The sequence below is a fragment of the Manduca sexta genome, chromosome 23 (assembly GCF_014839805.1).
Source record: "Manduca sexta isolate Smith_Timp_Sample1 chromosome 23, JHU_Msex_v1.0, whole genome shotgun sequence".
Taxonomy (NCBI): Eukaryota; Metazoa; Arthropoda; class Insecta; order Lepidoptera; family Sphingidae; genus Manduca; species Manduca sexta.
The window spans coordinates 6,791,499-6,814,205 of NC_051137.1; the positions used below are offsets into that span (position 1 = coordinate 6,791,499).

The 22,707-nt window shown below is 36.0% G+C and overlaps 1 protein-coding gene and 1 long non-coding RNA gene across 2 annotated transcripts in view; one reads left to right on the forward strand and one right to left on the reverse strand.

Annotated features, from left to right (window-relative positions):
- The window catches only part of LOC115449696 (E3 ubiquitin-protein ligase mib1-like), a 153,937-nt gene that overhangs the window by 128,652 nt on the left and 2,578 nt on the right, over positions 1 to 22,707 (forward strand). Inside the window, exons 12-17 of the mRNA XM_037442041.1 lie at positions 19,674 to 19,932; positions 20,255 to 20,441; positions 20,635 to 20,921; positions 21,085 to 21,334; positions 21,893 to 22,158; positions 22,437 to 22,644. Coding sequence (XP_037297938.1) covers positions 19,674 to 19,932; positions 20,255 to 20,441; positions 20,635 to 20,921; positions 21,085 to 21,334; positions 21,893 to 22,158; positions 22,437 to 22,577 — 1,390 coding nt within the window. The 3' untranslated portion in view covers positions 22,578 to 22,644. The remainder of the gene's footprint in view (positions 1 to 19,673; positions 19,933 to 20,254; positions 20,442 to 20,634; positions 20,922 to 21,084; positions 21,335 to 21,892; positions 22,159 to 22,436; positions 22,645 to 22,707) is intronic.
- LOC115449697 lies at positions 10,016 to 17,538 on the reverse strand. The gene is made up of 2 exons (XR_003939194.2): positions 17,433 to 17,538; positions 10,016 to 13,133 (listed from the first exon to the last, which is right to left on the reverse strand). It is a non-coding gene; the product is annotated as an uncharacterized LOC115449697 (long non-coding RNA).

The window sequence follows — 22,707 nt, forward strand, 5'->3', positions numbered from 1 at the left end:
CATTCCGTGCAGTGTATACATCTCTAGAGTTCGGGTCAATCTAGTAGTTACATTCACCAATGCAAAAGAGATATTAAAGATAGAATTGTAATAGTTTACAATTACGTCTTATTAGATGTCAATCCATCAATCAATCACATAGTAGAACTACATATTTATATGTACCTGAATTAAATAATAACTTGAAATAAAATTGTAAGGAAATGTTTGTTTGTTGAAATGCAAATATCCAAATATCCGTGCATTTAAGGGGACAGTGCGATGAGCAGACTCCAGTAATTTTACAATAGGTACAGTTGTGCATTACTTTATATTACATATCATTCATACCGTGTCTGAATAATAGATACTACGATAGTAATATATGTACGCAGAGATAAGTGTTGCACCTATAATAACATTAATAGATCGCGGCAAAGATAGATGATCTTAATTGAATTTCATCTTTGTAGGGCAGTGCGAGCTAAATGGCGGGGAAAAAGTAATATGTACAGAGAATTAACTCACCTCTGGAACGTAATATTAATTCGAGATTTTATATCAGCTATATTGGAATGGAATAAACCTTCTACAATACCTTAATGGAGCAAATTTCTGTCTATTAAATACTCAAAAATTTTACCGCGTCTCTCTTTATAAATAAAACTAAATAAATATTGTAAGTTTCAAGTACGAAAAAAAATATCGTATTCCTTATATAGAGATAAGAGTAGAGAAGTTGTGTAATATCATCGTTAATACTTACATATGGGACATTATGCAAACTATTAAATATTGATAAAGCCAAAATATATCAAACTATGAGCTACTTCTATTAAGCTCTAAAATTTACACATGGTATCGGAACTCCTGTTATGAAAACTTTAAATTCTTACACGTCCTAAAAACAAATTGTATCTTAATAAGAAAATATATTTCGAGATATATTAGATTTTTTTCTCATACGAGCATATCGATCAGTCTCAAAAGGGGTGCGCGCTTAGCTAGCAGCTAAATCCGTTAGTTGAATCAACGCGAGCCTCACCGGCCGCGCCCGGCGCCACCGCCGCCCGCCGCCCGCCGCCCGCCGCCGTCTCATTGCCACTCACCGAGAAAACACATTTCCTGCTTCATTGTTTCCTAATTTTTCTAAGTTCTTTCTAGTCCGCGCACTTCCTTTGTTTCCTCTTTTTGTGTAACAAAGGAAGGCATTCTGGTTAAGTCGTTGTTTTTATTATCCATTTTTAAGATGGGCTCTTCACTTGGAAGAAATAAATAGAATACAACCATTACGACAGAGTTTCCTTTTTTTATATTCTTGTTGTTGTTGTTGTGCTATTAAGCCGGGTATGAGATAATGAATATCTTTTTTATGCTTTTTCTATCGATTGCATAAAAATAATATTTGGTAGCTACAGGTTTTTCTCTCAGATTGAGAACTTAATAGCTTAAAAAGTGTACAAAAAACATTGAGTAAATATATTGAAGCACGTTGATGGTTGATGTACAAAGCACATGTAGAAATAGTGGGTTTAGATTAGGAGATGGTAGCCGGGTGAGGGGCGTTTAACGGGCTAATTATCAAACGGCTAATGAAGTTTGTATTCAACGGGCGGGCAGAGGGCGGCGCGGGGCTCGGAAGCGCTACGTGCTGAGACTGGCAAACCGCCCCACCTGATAACTCCCCGCCTTCCACAGAAAAATTGCAGAGAAAAAGTTTCATCGCAGGGGAACGTGAATGAAATGAAGAATTGTGTCGGCCGCTTTCGGGATTATTCCCAACATAAAATTCCTTGAGAACCTTTTCGTTCTATTTCAATTCATCAAGACGCTTATTTTATACATATAAGCCTATATCGTACACTCGTATTCCTTCAGTTTGATTCTAATAAGCGTGTTTCATTTTAATATTTTGTAACTAATTAATAACAATTTTAGAATCGAGAGACGTATAATATATCCGGCGTTACAAATTGGTATAATTATATTTTCCGGATGAGACATAAAAAATTCTTACTGAATGATTTCCCTCCTATCATTTAGTCGGTTTTTCATTGATTACAATGATTACTAATATTTAAGCTAATAAAATAGTCCTTAAGCTATTTTATTAGTTTTAGAGGTTAAAGATAAAATTGATATTGATATGGCAAAATCTTCTTAACAACATGCGTAAGATAAACGGTTTATATATGTTCATAATATATCTTGCATCGATTTTATACGTAGACCAAATATCGGCTAAAACGATTATGTAACAGTAGAGCAATGTTGAAAGCGTTGTATCGTTACTTTGGTCCCTATAGTGCTGTTTTAGTGTCTTCAACTAATTTTAAACGATATCTAGCTCTCCAGGTCTTCTATGGAAAGACTCTTAGGTATTAACTAAAGCCATTACGTACCTTTGTTATGAGTAGGTCACGGTAATCATTTACTCTGTATTTTTGTTTAATTAATTCATTAGATATATAAGTAAAAACGCTTAGAAAACAAAGGAAATGTAAGAAAAACTGGTCATATAGAACATATATCAACCATGAGAAAGGACATGTTCATAATGAGCTTTTGTACATTTTATTTCCGATGTAAGATACTCATGCCAACGATACGGGTGATACAAAAAACGGCAAATATTTATGAGAGTAACGTTGTATATTACGTATCAATAATTTACAGAAGAATATTTTCTGTTATCATTAAATTATGATATAAAAAAAAAGTTCACGTAAAATTATTAAGTTATTGATTGCATTATTGTTCTGCCAAAAAATCCAAATATCGCATTATTTCGTGCAACTTAAACATAAGGACTACACGAATAGAAAAGAAATGTGTATTATTTTCTTTTAACAATATTACCATCAACAACTACACAAAGTCCAGTGCTAAAATTGGCCTCCCATATCGATGTCCAAACGAAAGTTTAAGAGCTGAATCCTGCTTAACATTATGAATAATAGTAATAAGTTAATATTTCACTTAGTAGAATGAACACTGGAAAATAACATTTAATGCTATAAAGATTATATGAATAGCAAGGATAACACATGAATTATTTTTAAAAATCCATGATTATTTGTTAATATTAGAATAAATAATTCAATGAAGGGTCTATTGTTCGTTAGGCAGATGAGTGCAGTCGCCGAGGCGAGCAGGTTGAGCGTTAGTGGTGGCGCCACTGCGGGCGTACGTTACGAACGGCACACATGTCTCTAATTACCTCTAGTAAAAGTTTTGTTCCGGGAAAATTGTACATTGAACACCAGCCCACACTCGATGCAAAATAATTCAGATAGCGGGACTTTGTTTCGCTAAAACCCAACATAAATATCAATAACATAATATTAGTTATGTTCATATTTGGTAAATGAAACACGATACTGCGTGGTTTATAATTGGATGCTGATTTATTTGTTAACAGATTTTAATAGCCTATTCTCACATACCTTTTAGCTTTTACTACATTACGTATTATGTAATATAATGCAAACAAATGAATTATTGTGGACACAAATCCCGAAAGGGATGAATATCTATGAAATCAAATATTAGGCAACTACTTATGTAGGTATTATAAAAAAAAGAATACGAGCTTTAAATTTTATTGTTTATGTAGATAGAAAAAAATCCCAATAAAAATAATCTCACTAATTATTTATTAAATTTGCACAATCCATTGAAAATATAACATTGCAGCATCCATAACACGCGTAAAAAAATCCAGCGAGACTGAATGCAAAACAAGACGTAACTTATTTCTTATGATCAATCAGCGAAGAAAAGTTGTAACAATTCCGGTTGGAAAATCTTTCCCCGGCACTCCGGGGAAATGTGACAACGTATTCATTGTACTTACTACGTGCATTGTATTAACAATCTATAGATTCCGCGCGCGTTGCATGAAACCATTTTTCATCGCAGACATTTTCATAAATGGAAAAAATATCGAGCTTATTGCTGATAAAACGTAATTTATAGCTATATGAGTCTTTTGAACCTGCCGGCCTAGCATGCGCACGACGACAAAATTTTGTCGACACTTTTTCTCGTGATTTTGTCGTTTATCTCTATATGTCTACCGACACTAACATGCGCGCTCATTTTCTCGACTTGTCACGAGAAAAGTAGAGAAAAATTAATGTTTTATTAATCTGTGGTATTTTTGTCTACAAACCCTAACATGAGCATATAATTTTATCGTTTTTTGACACACGTAAACGAGATATTTGTCTTCTTTGATATTGTACGAAGAGATAAACCGAGAAAATTATCAATTTAATTTATTCGTTAAAACGCGATGGTGGTATCTTACTATAGTAAAATAATATCGATATACGACAAACGAGAGGCGTGTAAAGTGGAAAGAAGACATATTATACTTAATTGATTTATGATATCCCTTTGCTACAAAACGAATGGCATTGTATATTAAAGAAAAGTTTGCTCCCGATTTGGAGTCTCAAGCCAAAGGCATAGCCGTCCGTTTAAAGGTAATTGAATATATTTATTACATACTTAATTACATAAGTAGCTGAGTTTAATATCAATTGAAGTATTTTGATTTATAGATAATGGAATCATTTTTATTTTTTTTAGGTACAGGGTATGTTAGGGCTCTTAGATTGTACCCATATAAAAATATTACCTCCTAATGAGCCACAAAGTGCACAATATCAAAAAATGAGGAAGGATGCCTGCGACACCAAGGTTCAACTGGTAATGTACTATTAATTAATTATTAGAGTTAATAGAAATAAAAAATGAATGTACTTTGAGAAATATCTTCACAATTAATACATAGCGTGTTACCTTTCATAAAAATGAAATTAGTGTGCCAACTAATGAGGTAATAAGAGCTATTTAATCAGATTAATTGCAGTTTTATTTTTGTTTATTTTAATACTACAAATACAAATGAGTAACTTGTTTTACCATAATGTTTTGCAAAACTAGTACCTATATGTTACCAAAAATGTCACATTATGGATTCAAACAGCAAAACTCTTAATGTGAATGCCAGGTATCGGAGAAGATACTATTACTATGCAACTTAACAATATGAACAAACAATATCTTGCTTTATTTCTTTATTAAAAACTTCATTTACACTGATTGTATACTGATGGACTTAACAATAATGGATATATGGTTATACACTGTTTCAAATAGTTGTTTGACTATATTATTTTACCACTGGTACAACTTCACATTATATTACTATTGTTAAGTAACTGTAGGTAATGCAGTATTTTATGTTACAGTGTTCCAATGGAGGAAACTATTATAAATGACCATCATATGTGAGAAGAACCTGTACAATTATCAGTACCTGCAAGTGTCTCACAAGCAGGATGACCTCAATTATAATAAATAGATATTTTCCTATGTAAATAATGTATATTTTATTATATTCACATTTTAAATATCAAGATAGTTTTCATTATTACAACAAAATCTTCTACACAAATTTAGGCAACAATAGAATATTTCATAATAACTTGTTATACAACAAATTTCCTACAATTACTGTAATGAAATACTATGAACACTTACAAGAACCAGAAATTGCACTCTCAAGTAATTGCTGCAGTTTACTTATATTATTAATTTCCTAAACCAACAGAACAAGAACACAACAGAACAGAACCAAATTTCCTAACATACAGATGTTTTATCTAGTGTATAAATAAAGATACCTAACGAAATATATATACATGATATTAAGTATTTAAAAAATGTAGTTTTTTTTAAAAAAACTGGTTATAAAAATACATATTTTCATTAAAGTATTAAGTTCAAACCGAGCAACTAAAAAACTTTTTGGGAGTAGTATTTGGTAAGCTCTTCAACATGGGCTTGACTGCTGGGCTGGGGACATTCCAATGAATGTAGAGGCACTTGATTCACGGAACTAAAACAAAAAGAAAATATATACTTACTTCATATTTTAATAAACACTAATACTAAAAAACATCAATTACCATCGAATAAGAACAAACTTGAGCTTTGTGGCTGCAAAGTTCAACTTACAACATTGGTGTTTTGCTAATAAAGTTATTGTTTCACTATACTTACATCAATTAGGTATTTTGTGAGGCCCAAAGCCACAGCCATCTCCTTCCCGATTGGACTACTGATTCCATTAGGCATTATGGTACATCGTTCTCACGGCGGGGCGTAGTCACCCGAGGTAAAGTCCGGCTTGGGCACCATATACTCGTACAAATAATTGTCTTATTAGATTTTATTTGATTTGTGTCTTGTTACTTCGTACTCCAAAATAGGGCGGAGCTGTTATTTTGTGTTAGAATCCTTATTATATTGTACAATATTATTATTAATTTTGAATTTGTTTACTTATTTACGTTTTTTATTTACATTATGCTCTTTGTTATCACATAAAACGTCAAAAAAACCTAATTGGATCATAGATCTATAAAAATTGAATGAACTAAAACCATTGTAGCTATATTAGAAAATAAAATGTTTAGAATATATATTTCAATGGGCAACATCGGTTTGTCTTCACGAGTAAACTTATGTCTTCAACGAGGAATTTGTCGATCGTGGTGCGCATGTTAGAGAAAACGAGATATTTATCGACATCGACAATTTGTCTACTCTCGTTCTCGAGATATCTCGTGATGCGCATGCTAGGCCGGCTGTTCTGCATTTAGCTGGGATAAGCTCTTAACTTACATAAGACTGTAATGAAAATTACAATCAACAAAGCGTTGGAAATACTCTAATTTCATTATTTTTCTAGGTAGATAAGATAAACATTTGCCGACGCATCATTTTTGTTTTTTTTTTTGCGAGCCTTAATATTTAGTCCTATCTATTCGCTGTAAAGATGATTGCAGACTTGGTATATATTTTTTAATAACAATGAATCATTTTTTTATAATTAAGGTGGCGCGGATATTTAAAATAATAAGTTTTATGTTTTATATCGTTAGGAATGTACTTCAGAAGGCATTAATAACTGGTGGCAATTTCATATTAATATAGCATGTGAAATTATTCACATTTTAATTGTAACAATATTAACAAAACTCAAATCAAATCCGATGGCAACCCTTACTTAACGATAATATTCAGTATTAACAAGGAATTAGTGCTAAGCTCCGGTTGCTTATGATTTTATACTGTGTCGCCATCTAGTGTGTGATGTTGGAAATATTTATAATATCTTTACGGAGTTAGTTTCACGACACGACAGCGTGTCGTTAGTGTCGCATATAGTCTGAAGTTTATGCGAAAAGAGATATAACGAGAGTCCAAAATGTTCTCGATCGCGCGGCCTCGAAAACGTTCCTGGCATAGCGCGGTTGTAGCACAGGAATAGATAACCGTAAAGAGAAAGCTTCTAGAGAGCGCACAAAATTTATACCTATTTTGGTAGAGTTTACACGACGCAGGCGTCAAGTAAAAGCCGTGGTGCGTGTGTGCGAGAGGAATAGAGAGATGCTTCTATTTCAACGAAAGATTTATTTTTCACAGTATTTGCTGTTTCGTATAAAAAAATATCTACTAAATATTCTACACGATACGCCTCATCCTACCAATATTATAAAATATGTGAAGGTTTCTAACGATGTTTGCATATTAGGATAGGTATTTGTTAAAAAAAACTGCTAAACGTATTTATATTTGATCACTTTTTATCTTGAAAAAGTGTAGTCATATTATTTCTTTTCTTGGAACGTACTTTATAGCTGGTTGATCAAAATCTAGTGAAGTACATAGTAAAATGCAAACGTTGAACAATACTTAATATGTATGTAAAAATTATCATATTTTGTATCTCGACAAGGTAAACTGACAAAACTAACAAATATCGGTTATTAATAATTCAGACACAATCAAAACGGTCCCATTGCGCACGGATAATTTAAATATGTTGTCACTAATGCATAGAATGTTATATCCACGCGGCCTATAATTATTTACAAACGACTATAGATACGCCTCCGCGCTTAGGGAGTGACGACTTGCCTAAAGAACGTTTTATGCTTGGCGAGACCGCGCCTGTATAACGTAATATAGCAATTATAGTACTTTGCTTTTAACTAGGATACAATGTCTATCACACTCTGTTAAAAAATAATGAAATAACTTGGCACAGATTAAGTGATTTGTGTCGTGCTAAACGAGACTGGACAAATTTTTAACATATAAAGATACAGTAACAAAATATACTCTAAGATAACAGTTTGCAATTTAAAGTTCTCAGTGATGTTGCTGTTTATGGACAGTCTCGTTTATTACCAGCCGAACGACGTGCTCGTCTTTTCATGCGGTTATACTATATATAAAAATATAAACGCAACCAATAATATTATATTCATAAAAAAATAGTAACATTATAACGTACGTTCGTTGTTCATTACTGTCATTTAGGAATCTCTTAAAGCCAGATTATCGTGATTACCATGAACGATGTGCCCATCACATGCCCACCTCACCTTGGTTTATGCCATTACAATTTAAAAGTTTTGGAGTAAATTCAGATGATCGCGTTGATCTATTTTTATGTCTTATAAATTTATAGAATCTTTCAGAATTGGGCATTGATACTTTTATAGCTTTACATAACTTTATAATATATTATTATAATTCAATTCTACTGCATTATCCATATAATAATAATATTATTACAGACTGATCGCCCTTTCTTATTCGTATAGATATTTAGTCTGCGAGTCGCATGAAATCCAAATTTTAATTTAGGTTAATCAACGTATCAAATTGACCCGAGCCAGACCCTATCACATCATGGGCGGAAGTAACCTTGGTACAACTGAGTGACCTGTATGTACTAAATGTACCTCTGCCAACCTCAGCGAGGATATAGGCGCATAATAAAGTTTTTAAATTGGTATTTATTCAGTACATTATATGTTTTATAGGTTATAATTAATATTTAAAAAACAAATTATTTTATTGCACAACAACGTAATCTATATAATTTTAACAATAATTATAAGTTAGTTGGTGAAGTAATTAGTAGTTAAATCATTTAGTTTTTACGTGGCTGTCTAATTTCTTTGTGCTTAATGTTTTCAATTTAATGTATAAGTTGCAAGGTAATTTTGAAAATGTGAGTGTATAATTAATGAATGTATCTGAAACGAAACGTTAACTAAGGCGAAGTGCCAGGAGCCTTTCAGTGGCCTCTGGAGGAGTGCCAACGATTCGTCTGCTGGTTATTTTCGCACGTCATCCACGAATAACAAGACATCCACCGGCAATAAATATGTACATATGTATGATGTGTGCACCAATGTAGCGAGGGATATCAACACATCGCGCGTTATAAATATTAAGATCGCGACTCGCCGCGACGCTCATGTCACACTGTTGCAATACGTGTTTTTTTATTACAAGCACACCGACATCACTATTCATCCATTCAAAACCATAAATACTACCGACTAAACCGAATTTTACCCAAGTAACTCTATTAAAATGGCCTTTGTCTAGTATTCATTATGCCCCTGTCTAGTTTTATATTCTTTTGTCAGCGGCAGTCGTTGCATGGATGCATGAATAAATTGTTTTTGAGAGCCGAAAGTTCCGAACAAACTGGTAGGTCAAGATCCCTTTCTCATAGAATACCCTTTGTCCGATAGTAAAAGGCGTGTTCTATTAAAGGGCGCGGGTCGGGTACGATCTGGATTTGTGGCGATGTATAATTATTATTTAATGTATTATGCGAGAATGCAGCGGGACTTTCGGCGGCTTTGGCCGCTCAGCACCCGTGTAATATCACCGAACTTCGCTTTCACGGTGTGAATTCGATGTCTTGAGAGCTGCGACGCTACCGACGGCCGCTCCTTTCGTATATAGATCATGCGTGTGTGTCCGTGTGTTCCTGATCATAATGCGTACGCGCTGTCATTGCCCTAGTGCCGACAATGCCCCTCGCCTCTTGAAACAATGAACGGAACCTTGCTAATGTTTGGCCTTTTGCATTATAAAGTTACTTTTAAATATTGAATTCACAAATATAGCTTTTCAAAAATTAAACTCCTTTTAAATTGTTGTATTCAACGTTTATTATTTTGAGTCATCTGTAAAGAATACAATATAGTTTGAAGTAACAAATAATACACCTTAAACATTTATGAAATAGTATTTTAAAAAATATCAGACCTGTTGTGATAAGTTTAATATTTACATATGGCCGGGATAGTGCAATACTGCGTATAAAGTAAAGAGAAAAAAAGGATTATTAATCTCGATTGGCTATCGTTATATCTTGTTTTAATTGTATTCTGTATGTGTTTTAAACAAATAGTAAAATAACATCAATGATGGCCTTTTCGTTACTTACGCAGTATTTGCTAGTTACGTGGTATTCTACTATCGCCGACGATGCAGTTTTAATATAATAAAAGATTTTTACATAAAACTGTATTAAAACTTAACTTAAATCACAACTTACTTACATACAAGGAAAACTTTTTAACTCATTTTGGAATTACCTATATTACTTTTATCTTAAATTACAATTGTTCTATAAATATAGATAATAAAATTCAATATTGCTGGATTTAACCAAATCGCCTAAGATATTCTAACATTAGCTATTTGCGTTAGACATACTACACATGGAGATAAACTAATAGTTTCTTGTGTATTAAACAAAAATGTTTAAAATATTACAAAGCATATTTTTTTATTCCTCGTATGTTTTCTGTGATGTATAGCACCACGTGGAGTAACAAAAAACGTCGTTTTAGTACACAATATGTATAGGATAACAATGGTGATTAGGTATACGTAGCAAACTAAAAATAAAGAAGTATAAAACATTATGTATGATTTATAACTCTAAATGTGTAGTGTACACGGCATGCTCCAATAGGCCCAGAGTCAGAAATAATTGTCATGCATATAAAAGAAAATGGTTATTTAACATTTACGAGTGACAAAGGAGCCGTGAAAATAAAGAATACGGAAAACGTTGTGTTGAGTCGATAATAATATTATTAGGCGCATTGTCTTCGGTCACGGCATGGGCACGAGCACCGTCGCCGTCCATTGAGCCGCGACGGATCCGCATAATGAGATGCAGTGTTCCACCAGATGTGGCGCAGGCGCGGCCCCAATATACTAACGCCTTTTTTTTTTTGTTTTTATCCCTCTTTTTTTACTATTGTAGAGGAACACATTGGCAATGTTCGCAAGGATAACATATTCTTACAATGAATTCGTCAAAAATAAAGACTCGTATAAATTTAAAAGACTTAAGAGATCTACTTCATATTTATAATTGAAAGTGCCTTATTTTATTATTATCGCCTCATGACAGTATCCATTTAATTAATTTACAAAGCAAGAACGTACAAAATAATGTTTAACAATCAAAAGCCGTTGTAATTAAATCAAAATATAATTAAAATCAATATCAAAATTAAAAATTTAGTAAATTTATATGACTTACAAATTTCAGGAAAGCTATAGTCTTTGCATTCGTTATTTAATATGTTTAAAAACACACATGTAAACTTTTTTAAATCCACATAAAAAAAGTTGACGGTCCTTCCGGCTTTGGTGAAACATCACCGAAAAAAAATTCCATGTATAAAATATTTTTCATTAGACAAATAAAAATAATCTTGCTTTTATTAGTCGTAGTTTGACACAATTTTTAAACGAATGTTACACACCACATTCCCCGGAACGCATCACATACGCGTCTCGCTCTACTTTTTATCTATACATTCATTTAATTGACGTGTTTTAAAATAAATTGTCTAGATGAAATTCGATCTTTTTCTGGCAGGGAATTTCCTTTCTCTACTACTACAAATAAAGTTAAAAGCTGTAGGCCCAAGCCGCCGCACCGTCCGCTTTACGTTTATTTATATTGCCTTAGTCAGAACTGTTACCTACACAACGCCAGATGTTATTTTACGACAACTCGGCACCGAATAAACAATTCATATTTTTCCGTACTACTTCGCAGCTTTTATTGGCCTTCAAAAAATAAAAACAATCTAAAATTTCTATATCCTTTGAAAAAACATTGAAAATAGGATCTGATATTGTCCAAATTAGTTGATATTTAATGGAGATATCAGTTTTTCTTGAAATTTGAGAAAGATCCATAAACGAATAAAACAAAATACTACAATGCAAAAACAATTTTAAGATTCGCCTATACTCATATTTTAAAAGATATACCTATCTTAAAACTCGATGCAAACTAAGTCCACAGGGCATTAAATTACACAAATCAAAGCCAATAAATCAAACACTATCATACGATAACACAAGTAACTGTTCCTCAGATATTTCCGCATGTATAGGAATTGATGATTCAGCTTCCAAACTCGGGGACACGCCCGCGCAGCTCCATACTTCTTTACATTCCATATGATTATAAGCACTATGGGAAGTAAGGAAGCACGGAACTCGCGCAAGGCCTTTTCTTCACTCTTCAAATTGCTGTACTCCTTTCTCCTTGATGGCTGCCGAAAGGGATGTTTGCCAAACACAAAATACATAAGTTATCGCTTAGCACAGGACGCCATTAATTGTTGGCTGGTGGTGACCGCAAAACGCCACAACCGTCGAGGGCGGTGGGGGTGACGAGCGACGCGGCTTGGTGGCAGCTCGCTGAGCACTGGCGGCGCTTTCGGTGCGCACGCGCAGACCAGCTCTAAAAATGGACTCAACCGGCGGAGTTCGCTTACGACTCACGAGTACCATCCATTCCAAATTTGTATTTTCCCGAAATAGACCCGACGGCGGGCGTCAAACGGATCGGTTACCCGAGCGTGCACCGACCTGCAGCGTGCGACGAGCGGCCGCGGTGCACGTCGCCGCCGGTGCGGAGCCTCGCCGACCGCGGCGGCGCACGAGGCGCACGCGGCGCAACGGGTCTCGCCGGAGGCTCTTATGTAAGGAACACCGTGAACCGCACCGCGTGACGATCGTATCGAAAATAAACGTGCACGCAAAGCAGCACGCCGACGGGCGCCACATGTGCGCGCTCCCGTCAGCGTTCCGATGATCCTGCGCTGGAGGGGATGCTATTATTAGTAGTTCACCATCCACCACTGTCACCTCCCGCGGGGTAGTCGATCTATACATAGTTATGATCACGGGTTCTGGAGATCCTCGGCGTTCACTGACCTTCCCTGAAACAATATTAATAGGCCTTATATACATTTTCACTACACTGCTAGCGCTATTTAAAATTTTCGTAAAATGTGATACTGACAATACTACTTATGTTAAGTTATATAATCATGTACAATATCGTAATTTACTATGCAGTGGCATAAATATAAAACCGTTAATAAAGATATTTATAGAATGAAGTAATAACATAGTTTCCAAATTATTCAAAGTTAAAATATTTTTAGGCAAAATCACATATTTTGTGGAGATACACTTCTGTGTATGCCGCTATTAGTCCTAAATGATAAGCGTATCGAGTTGATCTTCTAAGATAAGGCTCTAGCCACGTACTGGGCCAAAGAATTCCCTTCAACGTAAAGCTTGTCTCTACGTTTACTCGGTCAATAAAAGAATTTTGGCAAACTTTCGTAGACAAACAAGTGGGACGACAGCCAACTCATCTTTTGTCTCTTGAAAGCAACTTGGTTTTGTTGGGATTTGATACCACAATGTTTCAAGGAAATAAATAGAAAATTTGTTACAGTGTGATATAGTTTGATCTAAATAGTCTGAATGTTACGCACTACATGTGTGGAATTTGTATGTTTTCATTGCTTTATGTTCATTAAGGCAACGAAAGTCTATATAAAATAACTTATCCTACTACTTTTATTAATAAATCAATCAACTTCAATGCCCTTAAGTAATTACGTTAATAATATTAATAAGTAAGATGTACTTGGCACTAGTTTTTGCTCGCGGTTCCATCCGCTAAATTTAGTCTCCGACATAAAAAGTAGCCTAAAGCATTCATGCATAATGAAACTATGCACAAAACAAGCATTTTCATAATTAGATAAATATTTTCAGTGATTAGTGATTACAACAACAAACTTGTTCCTTTACACATATAAATAACAAGCATTTTATAATCTTTCTTACTTGCATCTTAAGATTATAATTGATATATTTTTAATAATAATCCACGACACAACTGAAATATTTTCAAAGTACTTGTATACATATAAAATATTAATTACATTTTAAAATGATACGATAAACTAAAAATAAGGTGTTGAATTCGTTATTTTTATGTTTGGGACGAAAGACAACATGATACTAAAGTTATTTTATGTCCGCCAAACAATACGCTTTAGTCGTCTCTACCTCCTTTGTGATTTTTGCCTTGACAAAGATTTTCCGACGCAAACACATTCATGAATTATTATAATATAGTATAGAGATGTAAAAGATAACATAAGGTAATGTAATTTGTGCGCACATGTAGTTAGAAGGCTAGACAGTGGGCTGAAGTAAAGAATGGTGACGATGCTGCCGCGCAGAGCAGCCGACCGTCCAAAGAGCGGACTCTGTTGAATATTAATGCGACATTGTTATTGGCCACTAGTGCCCGCTGCTGCCCCAATCGCACATTTCCATAACTTACTATTCTGGATCCGCGGGGAATCAACTCGCCGTAGGAATATGATCACTTGGGCCACTCATATTTACCCTGTAAATTCTGTTTCGTCGCGACGATACGTTACATTATTCATTATAGAATCTGTAAGTGGACGCAAGTTTGTCAGTTTTCTTGAATACTCTGAAAGCGATGAATTTGTAGGTACTGTAACAATGTGATGATTCATGTTATGATTGTATCTGAACGCGCTGAGACAACGCTCGATATAATGTGGGCTAGGTATGTTTCCTGGCATTAAATTAAATCTGGCATTGATTGTAAACAATCAATATATCATTGTAGACCGCACGATACGAAGACTCGTGGTAGCATCCATATTACATATGAATTAGCACAAGAAGAATCTTAGGGCTTTTTTGTAGTAAAAATTTCATGTATTCACCCTCACTGTGTACAACTAGGAATATTTGAGTATCTTGAGAAGATTCAGGTGTAGTTAAAGCTTATAATTCTTTAACCTGTTCCTGAAACGTACGTTACCTCATAATCAAAAAAATATATACCTAAATAACTTCAAAGACGAAGAAAACTAAGGACTTTTTTTTATTTTAAGACGATCTATGTAGAGGATAGAATATCGTATGATAGGAATACAAATAAATTGTAATATACTGCTATTATATTACTTAAAACCGTTTGTACCTTTTTGCTAAGATTTTTTATCAGTTCAATGTTTAAATACATATTCTAAAGCAACTAAGTAATTAATAAAATAGACACATATAACTGCGCAACTCAAAATGTTAAACATGATTTTGTAATACGTACTTATTATTTGCGGAAACTTAACACACAGTATAATGCTGATCAAATAATTTGAGACCGGACAATTCATGTTCCATTTTCGACCTTTTTATTTGCATACCTGCCTTCCCATATTTTCCCATATTTTAAGAGCATGCGTATCGCAAAAGCGAATATACATCAGTGATGTACGATAACGCAATGCCATAGTAAACCGATGTCGCATAGATTTAGCGTGTATTGGCCCTTAGAAGCTCTACTAATATGGAATGGGGGCTAAACCTCAAATGTTAGTATTATACTACAAATACCAGTATTGAAATAAAAGTATTTTTCGGATTTTATCGTGGTTACTTATATTATTATTTTCTCCTGACGTTTCGAGGACGAAGAATATAAATAACGGCGATAAAATTCGTAAAATAGTTTTATTTCAATGTCTAAAATTCGCATAAACAGAAGAAATCATTATTGTACCAATATTTTTGAACCTGAACGACAGCCCAAGCACACTACTGCTTAACACCAGAGTTAAGTAAAACAATAGAATTTAATCTATAATCATAAAATTACCTCGTTTTATGATTTTTTTTCCCGTCGACATCATCGTATATCAAAATCATATGCATTATTTTGTCGGTCATCCTATTAAATTCCATCTTAGGTATACCTGTTCCTAAATAATCAAATTCTAAAGGCTCCCTCATTCGGTAACTATTTACTCATTACAAATTAACATTTTTCAAAAATAGTTAGTGCATCTAATCGAAAATAGTTTTGTTTAAATATTAGTATCTAACATTACAATAACCCACTAAATAACCGCAATAGATACCGCGTCATAACTATCGGACCAAGTTAAATTGGTTGGTTACATACCTAACCCAATAACGTAACCCATATTTCTTAATTTTTCGACAACGTAGCATAAATACAAACAATGTCATCATAATTAGTAATTTGAATATTTTATACAACTGGGGCTTTCTTTGCTTTATCTTTACAAAGTATTATGTCCATAAAATATAAGACTACAATTGGGTTATACTTTAACAGCTTATAGGATTGGGACTAGCACCAAACACTAATATCGAATTTAGAACGACATACTCATATTAATAAAATCACAGCCGTCTCTTACCGTTAATGATTTTCGAACTTTATTGACCATTACTAAGCTGCGTTCCGCATATCATTGAATTCAGTGCATTCGGAAGCGACGATGTCACAGACAGACAAAGGATTCAAACTTACAACAACTCTCGATTCGCGTCAGCGGTTAAAATAAGAAATGCACTTCTATTTGTGTGCAAATGCTTTATATATAACTTTCTATTTCATTTTTATAATAATTTGTGTTTTCACATAACTTGTTGGCATCATAATAACAAATTTACATCTAGATGGTAACATGTTTTAAATGACGAACAATAAGTATAAGTACTTAATAAAATTTGTTTTATAAACATTAATTTTCGGGTAAATTTAATCAATTAAAATTACAGGTTTTATAGAAAATATATTAAATATTCAGAAAATTATAAAAGCAACTTAAATCATTTACTTAATATTTTTATGTAATCTTTACTAGGTACTTGTACTAACCTAAATAAAGTTTTAAAGATATCGTAGAGCAGGCAGATATTAAGTTAGTTTAAAACTACAAATTCTTAATGAGACTTATGTATAATAATGTACAAAGTAGGAAACTACACACTTAGTAGAGCTACTATTCCAACGCGATGACTGAGCAAACTTCTTAAAACCTTTTAAGTACTACGCAAATATTCATAACATTATATTTTTATAATAATTTTAAAGAATAGTATGTAAGTCTAAATGATAGTTCACTTTACGATACTATTACGCGTTTTGATGAACAACTTGAATTTACGGCCTAGTTTCAATGGCTTAAAATAGTTTTATAAATCTTCTTTAGATTTTTCAATATTACTTTGTATGCTTACGTATAATTACTACGTGAAATTGAGAAATATTCGCACTATTTATTCGCACGCTTGAATATACATATGTTGAAAAGCAGACGTTGCTCTTAAATATTTAAGTTATAAACGATAGTTTACGATACCGGGCATCGGCGCGTGTCGAGCTACAGCCGAGGTGTGCGCATATCTTGGACGTGAACTATTCACTTAATCCATCTTGTACATCACCAAAATAGTTAATTAAGTCATAAACAAACAAATGCATCGTGATATATGTATTCCACTGGTGATTGCACGCTCAAGGCAGGAAACGCGAAGCGCGCGGCGTACCGATACAAACTGTTGCCGAACGTAGGACGAGCGCGGAGCCGGCTGCGTGAGCGCCGCCGTCGTCGCCGCCGCCGCCGCCGCCACCGCCACCGCCGCCGCGCCCGTCGCCGATGACGTTTGACCTTATTTAATTAGTTCGTTCGTTTTTACTCTTTGTATGTAACGCAGCGTATTAAAATGTGTAACCGTCTAATTTATTGTTGCCATCCTCTCAATGAGCATCGTTTATGTACACGCACGCATGTTAGAACAACGTGAAATGAATCACACAATGTTAAATCACTCCAGCAGAGAAGCATTATCGTATTATTTTATATGTTGCCTATGCACGCTGGTTGTAGATGATACAAATGCGAACTCCTGTTCTATTTCTGTTTAGAGTTCACCCAACTCGATAGCATCACCACATTCTGCAATGTTCAGATTCTATCGCGTGTGCCGCGACTGCACAGACCGTATCATACATACATTGTACACAGCACTCCAAGCAATGGGCACAATAAATTATACACTTTAACATTGCCTGTATATGTATTCACGTGTTAGGTTACGTCATCAAATGCTCAGAATTGTAAAACTCCCATAAAACAGACTAAAGGAACTGCGAATTCATCGTGACAAGTTTAACTAATTCAGTAAACTATCGTTAGTTACGATTAAAGAAAAAATATATTATTACTTAAAATTTAGATAACATAAATTAAATTCTATAAAGCTATAAATATGTATATATTCTATGCAAAATCTATAGTAAAGCTCGACGTATTTTGACGATCTCAGCGGGAGATTTCAAAAACCACATTTTTTTACTGAGAATGTCTGCCAGCTTAAGGGGTCTCGCCTTCGCGGGGGTTATAAGAAATATGCCACTGAAAGAAAACTCTTTTTATAGTTATGTAACTATGCCACCAGTGGCAATGAATATTACTTGTTAATATTAGTAATATTTGAATATATATACTTTTGAATTTTGATTTCATATCATTGCTTTAAATCTATATCTATACTTATAATAAATCTGTAGAGAGGTCAATTCTGTACATGAAATATATTTCCAAAATAACTATCAGGGGGTGATTACTGTCTGTCTGTCTGTCTGTCTGTCTGTCTGTCTGTCTGTCTGTCTGTCTGTCTGTCTGTCTGTCTGTCTGTCTGTCTGTCTGTCTGTCTGTCTGTCTGTCTGTCTGTCTGTCTGTCTGTCTGTCTGTCTGTCTGTCTGTCTGTCTGTCTGTCTGTCTGTCTGTCTGTCTGTCTGTCTGTCTGTCTGTCTGTCTGTCTGTCTGTCTGTCCTGTCTGTCTGTCTGTCTGTCTGTCTGTATAACCGTTATAGAAACAAAAACTACTCGACGGATTTTAACGAAACTTGGTACAATTATTTGTCATACTCCTGTGCTGGTTATAGTATACTTTTCATCACGCTACAATTAATAGGAGCAGAGCAGTGAAGGGAAATGTTGGGAAAACGGGAGAAGTTACTCCATTTTTTTAAGCTTCCGTCGCGTGTGCAACCTTAATGGTTAAAGCTACACAGAAATCATGTATGACGGAATTGTTCTCCTTAAAATTATGTAAAAAATATCCCACGACAGCATATGTCTATCTTTTATGGTTGACTCACAATAACACGTGTAACTCCCGATAGCTTAGCAGTTCGAAGCTTTCTTATTATATTTGTCTACTCTTACGTTTATAACACTCTCAGTCATCCCTAATTCAAAAAAGTTAACATTATTAAATATTTCATAAAAAAGAATCAAAGAAATCGGTATAGAAACACCAAAGTTATACATGATATGCTAATAATAAGCCATCACGCGTGAATACTGAATCCCATCATCAGACCCTGACCGGACAATCGGACCACCTGCATACCACCATACATTAAAAAAACATCCCGACAAATTGAGCACCTCCTCCATTTTTGAAGTCCGAAATCCACGCGGGCGAAGCTGCGAGGGGAAGCTAGTATTAATATAAAACAATTGAAAGTTATCAGATATAATGTATAATTCCTAAATATTTGTACCAATTTATCGTTTATTATTTTGTCGCAGTGCAATGAAGATAATGCTGGGCAAGCTGCCGCGGCCGTGGATAGTGGACGACGCGAAGGACGACGGGTACACGGCGCTGCATCTGGCTGCGCTCAACAACCACGCCGAGGTGGCGGAGCTGCTGGTGCGCGGCGGCGCCCGCCCCGATCTGCAGAACGCCAACATGCAGACGGCGCTGCACCTGGCCGTCGAGCGGCAGCACACGCAGATCGTTCGCCTGCTTGTCGCCCATGGAGCTAATCTCAATATATGCGACAAGGTATTTAATTAGACTATATAGATTCCTTTGGTGCAGTTACAGTTCAACTTGTGAGATTTACAGTGACAGACTTAAGAAATATAACACATTTTTTTTCACTCGGCAAGAAATTAACAGATAGTTTTGAAGGTCCTCACGTGAAATGTCCCAAAAGGCATAAACATAACGCTTATAAAATTTAGCTATGTATTTAATTTGGAAACTAAAATGATCATAAATGCGTTATTTATGAATATCATTTCATCTGCATTTTGATATTTAGAAAATTGCAGTCGTATAAAAGATTCCGCACACACGGTAGAGTTGGTATTGCGTATTCCAGGATGGCGACACGCCGCTGCACGAGGCCCTGCGGCACCACACGCTGCAGCAGCTACGGCGGCTGCAGGACGCGCGCGACGCGTCGCTGCTCACCGGGCTGGCGCAGGCGCACGACAAGAAGTCCTCCGCCTCCATCGCGTGCTTCCTCGCCGCGCATGGCGCTGATTTGACCATTAAGAATAAAAAAGGTAGGTACACTATATAATGTTATGTAAATATTATTGTATCATCAATATATGTATGTATTTGTGAATTTGGTACTCCGTCATTGATAACATAATATTTGATATGAGTCCTTCATTAATTTTTACTATTTTAAACGATAAACATTTTTCAAAGTCCAATCTATACGAATAGCTGATTTGTAAATAACGATTTCAGGTCAAACGCCGCTCGACCTATGTCCAGATCCGAATCTGTGCAAGACGTTGACGTCATGTCGGAAAGAAGGCGTCACCGCAAGCGGCGAAAGCGCCACTGAGGCTGAGGCAATTGCCTCCGGCCCTTCTGCTTCGAACGTCGCCGCGCCGCCAGAGGCGTTGGCTACTGACGCACAACTGCAAGTCGACCCCACCGCTGACGAATGCCTCGTTTGTTCCGATGCCAAACGTGACACATTGTTTCGACCCTGCGGTCATATCTGCTGCTGTAATGTGTGCGCTGCCAGGGTGAGACTATTGCTTTATGAATTCTATATACATATTTATATTGTTTCTATTCTAATTTTAATAGTTTTCTTGACATAAATAAATATTTTGATAAGATTCTGTGGTTCTATAATCGATATTGGTATGTAATAAAGTACTGTCAGAATGGTATAATTTATTGCAGGTGAAGAAGTGTTTGGTGTGCCGCGCGTGCGTGACGTCCCGGCAGCGCGTGGGCGAGTGCGTGGTGTGCTCGGAGGCGCCGGCCACGGTGGTGTTCCGGCCGTGCGGCGACGTGTGCGCATGCGCCGCGTGCGCGCCGCTCATGCGCAAGTGCGTGGAGTGCCGCACGCCGCTGCAGCCGCCGCCGCAGCAGCACGCCACGCAGCCGTCCCACCCGCCCCACCTCGCACTACCTCCACACAAAATTGACCGTTAGTATACTGCCCCCTGTTTATTTTGTGCTACAGGATAGTTCATGATTTAACATTAGAATGAAATATAGTTAATCAAAATGAGTGTGATTAACTATGCTTACTAGGTACCTTATTGTGTATTTTTGTGTAGAAGGCACGCTATGACCAACCGTTATTTGACAAGCGAGATGTTGTATCCTTTGATAGACGCCAAAAAATTATGCTAGCTGTGGCGAGTTTTCACCATGTTTAAGGTGATCGCAATTAATTTGGATACATCATTTGAAAGATACGTTCTTACCAATTTAAACTATTATAATCTACCATTTCCTTTATAAATGCAGTAATCTAAGTGTCACTCACCGATGAGACTCATTTCCAGCCCAGTTCAGTGCAGTATAAAATACTATGCTCTAAAAATATAGTAACTTCAACAATGGGGATGGAGCTTCATCTTATGCCAGAATCTTACGTTTGGCTCTACCAATCCCCTTTCATGACGCTACTTTGTTTGGCACGATACGTAACGCACATTGATCTATTTCATTATTGAGTAATTAAATGTATGTTCCACAGTGGAGAAGGAGAGCGGCAGCAACCTAGCGCAGGTGCAGGTCAACAAGGGGCAGCCCGTGCCCGCGCAGAGCGCGCCGCACTACATGAACAACGGCTCGCGGTTCGCGGCCGCTCCCCCCGCGCCCGCCGCCGCCGCGCCCGCCCCCGCCGCCTCCGCGCCCGCGCCCGCCCCCGCCCCCGCCCCCGCCGCGCCCGCTCCCTCCGCCGCGCCGCCCGTCGCCGACGTGCAGAAACTACAGCAACAACTACAGGACATCAAAGAACAGGTGAAACAACTATTTTAGAATGAGTACTTAGTTTCACAATGGACTCTGATAAATATCGTCCTAGGTATTTAAAAACCCAAAACATTGTCATAATTATCTTTCACACTGCTTCACCAACACACGACCTGTTATACAGCAGCAGGAAAAGCTATATATACACTACCCTCTTCCGAACCTATATTTCTCATGAATAATAAGTAATATCTGCGTAAGGTCGACTAGCGTCACTGAATGAAATGCCATAAATATGATGTTAATAACGATTTGTGTGTGAGCAGACCATGTGCCCGATATGCCTGGACCGGCTGAAGAACATGATCTTCCTGTGCGGGCACGGCATGTGCCAGATGTGCGGCGACCGCATCACCGTGTGTCCCATCTGCCGCAAGCAGGTCGAGAAGCGCATCCTCCTCTACTAGCCACTCACATACAGAGGATAATAGATGTATCACGTGGCATTCACTCATCCTGATTATATAACGTTTATCTATACTTATAATAAATCTGTAGAGAGGACAATTCTGTACATGAAATATATTTCAAAAATAA